This window comes from Echeneis naucrates, chromosome 6 (genome assembly GCF_900963305.1).
Source record: "Echeneis naucrates chromosome 6, fEcheNa1.1, whole genome shotgun sequence".
Taxonomy (NCBI): domain Eukaryota; kingdom Metazoa; phylum Chordata; class Actinopteri; order Carangiformes; family Echeneidae; genus Echeneis; species Echeneis naucrates.
In genome coordinates this window covers 24,511,946-24,515,229 of record NC_042516.1, presented here as the reverse complement: position 1 = coordinate 24,515,229, position 3,284 = coordinate 24,511,946, and the positions used below count along the sequence as shown (strand labels likewise).

General features: G+C 46.2%; 1 protein-coding gene across 1 annotated transcript; it reads right to left on the bottom strand.

Moving 5' to 3' along the window:
• Positions 1-1,490: 1,490 nt before the first annotated feature.
• On the bottom strand, positions 1,491-2,462 carry LOC115045474 (protein S100-A14-like). The gene is made up of 2 exons (XM_029505178.1): positions 2,132-2,462; positions 1,491-1,796 (listed from the first exon to the last, which is right to left on the bottom strand). Exons 1-2 carry the CDS (start codon positions 2,303-2,305, stop codon positions 1,629-1,631), a joined length of 342 nt encoding a protein of 113 aa, XP_029361038.1. The 5' UTR covers positions 2,306-2,462; the 3' UTR covers positions 1,491-1,628.
• Between the last annotated feature and the right edge of the window lie 822 nt (positions 2,463-3,284).

The window sequence follows — 3,284 nt, the reverse complement described above, 5'->3', positions numbered from 1 at the left end:
TCAGAGTCAGGACCAGGATCAGGGTCAGAGTCAGGATCATGGTCAGGATCAGGATCAGGGTCAGAGTCAGGATCATGGTCAGGATCAGGATCAGGGTCAGGGTCAGGATCAGGATCAGGGTCAGGATCAGGATCAGGATCAGGGTCAGGGTCAGGATCAGGATCAGGATCAGGATCAGGATCAGGGTCAGGATCAGGATCAGGGTCAGGGTCAGGACCAGGATCAGGGTCAGGGTCAGGGTCAGGATCAGGATCAGGGTCAGGATCAGGATCAGGATCAGGGTCAGGATCAGGATCAGTTTTTAATACTGTACTGTGATGAAAGAAAAAAACTGCCTTTCAGCTGCGGGGTGGCTGGAGGAACGCGGCATCAGGGAGGGCGTGATGCTCCAGTGGAGGCAGCAGCCTGATGGGAAGGTTTTCCACAGGCAGGGGGAGACGGTGTCCCCCCCGGTCGGAGACATCTGTGAGGATGTTTAGTTTAGACACCCAGATGAAAATGTTTAGATCTTTTAGTCTGAATTAAATTCTTTGAACTGTTTCTTTTATATTTTAAAAGTTATTCTGTGATCATTTCTGTTCTTTTTCTAACTCCCCTTTTGGGTTTTGCTCTCCTCCCCCTTCAGCATCTCAACATTTTATCTTTATGCTCATCTTGATTTTTAGTTAGTTTCTAAATACTAATGTCCTTTATTTTCTTTTGTTGTTGTTGCGTTGTTTAATCACTGACGGTTGCACTGAAAATTAATTTTGGAAAATCTGAGTGAATGTCAGACGACATATATAGAACATGAGACCCAGAGTCCAGATCCAGGTTTCTGAGACAGTTTGGTGGCTTGAACAGTCGGTCTCTGAAAAGTCTCGGTCTTGAGGATCCTCTGGCAGTCCACTCTGAGCTCCGTGGGATCGTCCTCCGGATGGTGATGTCATTTTATGAGGTCTGATTGGTCAGTGGGCGTGGCTTCTGTACTTAGTGATCTCAGTCTCCACCATAGCCTTCTGTGGAGCAGGCTAGCCGTTCAGCATCAGTTACCATGGTGATATATCTGGCAAGAAGTGATCCACTTTTTTTTAGGACCAAAAAACACAGATAACCAGGATTTGGCCTCAGGAATGTTTGAGTGGTGATGCCATCAACAGTTCTGATGACTCACAGCTGGCATCATCAGATGATACTCCACCCATTTTCATCATGAGGCACCAGCAGATCTTCAGTGCAGCTTCATGATTGTCCATAAATCATGGACGGAGCGCAGATTATTGTTGACAAACATGCAGACAGTTCAACTTTAACGTTGGTATCTGGTAAACCCCAATTTCTAACTTTTGAAACATTTCTGTCAGAAATTGGAACAAACAACAGAATGTGAGCAGAAAATAGGATTTTGGACAAAATGGTTGAAAACTTCAATTTATTTTCAAATTTTATTGATTAATTTAAAAATTTATTTTGTGTTTTTGTTTGTTTTGTAACATAAAATGGGTTTTTTAATGTGTTTGACGTCTTTTAATTGAATTGCAGTTTTACTTCTGATATTTCTCTGTTTGATTCCAATTTTGATTCACTGATGAGTCATCAGACAGGATCTTAGTGTGAGATCATCTCTTCCTCACTGGACTCAGGTGGACTCACTGCAGCAGACAGCTGCACTTGACATTCTTATTGTGTGTGGCATCAAACAGCTGGATGGCCTGTTTGTTGATCAGAGTCCAGAAGTTCTGGAAAGAGATGGTCTGACCGCTCTGGACCCCCATCTGCTCCAGAACCGGACCCAGACTGTCCTCCTTGTCCAAAGTCTGTTGACAGGAAGCAGTCCGAACAGAGACACATGGAAACAGTTAGAGTGAGGTCAGTGGGCAGTGATGTCATCCCTGAAGAACGCTACAGACGACTGAGTCCAGGACTCACACAGAGCTTCTTGAGACTGAGGACATGTATATACAGCGGGTCCTGAATTTGAGGACATTGAGGGACATTTTGTAATAATGAAAAAGACAGAGTTTGAACGTGGCTCTAAAAGATGGAGGGAATGTTTTTCCTGACTGCGGACAGAAAGGTCAATTTCAGCTTACGCCACCAGGGGCAGCAGGAGGCCTTAAGAACCGAGCTGCTGTGATGTCACAGGTCATACCTTGGCAAAGGTCGGCAGCTGTTTGGAGACCAAGCTCTGGAGCTGTGTTGTATTCAAGGTCATTCCATCATCTGCAGATCTGTGGAACTCGCTCACCAGAGTGTTGATGGCCAGTTCCAGGTCTGAGTACTGAACAAGAGCAGCACCAATCAATAACCAACAATCAATCATCATCGATCAATCACCGATCATTGTCTGTCAAAGGGCAGAAGTTAAAATGATGATGAAGATGAGGCTGAGCCTTGATCACATGGCACCATCAGAAATGGCAGAAATCTGAGACTCCTCAAACTGTCCAACTGGGTCCAGGTCACACCTGAAACCAGAGTGTTACAGCTCTGTGTGTGTCAGAGGAAACACACTAAATAAATTCACTCTCATTATGCAACAAACCAACAACCGACGTCAGCAGCAGCTGTTCTAAATAAACAGTGGAGCAGGCTGTTTCAGGAAATTCCCGCTCCTCGTGCTCCTGAATCGACGCATTTCTCATACAGATTCTGGTCCTCAACACACCTTTGTTACACCATTTCCTTCAGATTTGGTCCAAAAAACTCCAGAAATACCACGACCGGGACCAGAAAGACCTGACTGACTGAGTGTCCAATGCCAGTTTCCTGCCGAGTTTCTGCCCGAGTTACTGATCCTCCCCCTAAACACACACAGTTTGAATATTTGTGGAAAGTCTTTACAGACTTATTCCAGCCACACCCAGAAAACGGCTCCGCTTGAGACACACACAGACACACACACTCACTTCAGACTCAGTCCCCCTTCAAACCTGAGGTCTTTCATGTGTTCCTTTGAGCTGGGAGTCTGGGTTCTGAGGGTCAGTCTCTGAAGGGTTCAGGTCTCTCTGAGGGTTCAGGTCTCTGCAGGTGTTCAGGGTCACTCTGAAGGTTCAGGTCTCTGAGGGTTCAGGTCTCTGAGGGTTCAGGTCTCTCTGAAGGTTCAGGTCTCTGAGGGTTCAGGTCTCTGAGGGTTCAGGTCTCTCTGAGGGTTCAGGTCTCTCTGAGGGTTCAGGTCTCTCTGAAGGTTCAGGTCTCTGAGGGTTCAGGTCTCTCTGAGGGTTCAGGTCTCTCTGAAGGTTCAGGTCTCTGAGGGTTCAGGTCTCTCTGAAGGTTCAGGTCTCTGAAGGTTCAGGTCTCTCTGA

Excerpts from the sequence above, each read along its gene's own strand:
- LOC115045474 (XM_029505178.1), bottom strand. The coding sequence starts at position 2,305 with ATGATGATTGATTGTTGGTTATTGATTGGTGCTGCTCTTGTTCAGTAC. Across the intron at positions 1,797-2,131 it reads AGCTGCCGACCTTTGCCAAG|ACTTTGGACAAGGAGGACAG; the intron begins GTATGACCTGTG and ends TCCTGTCAACAG.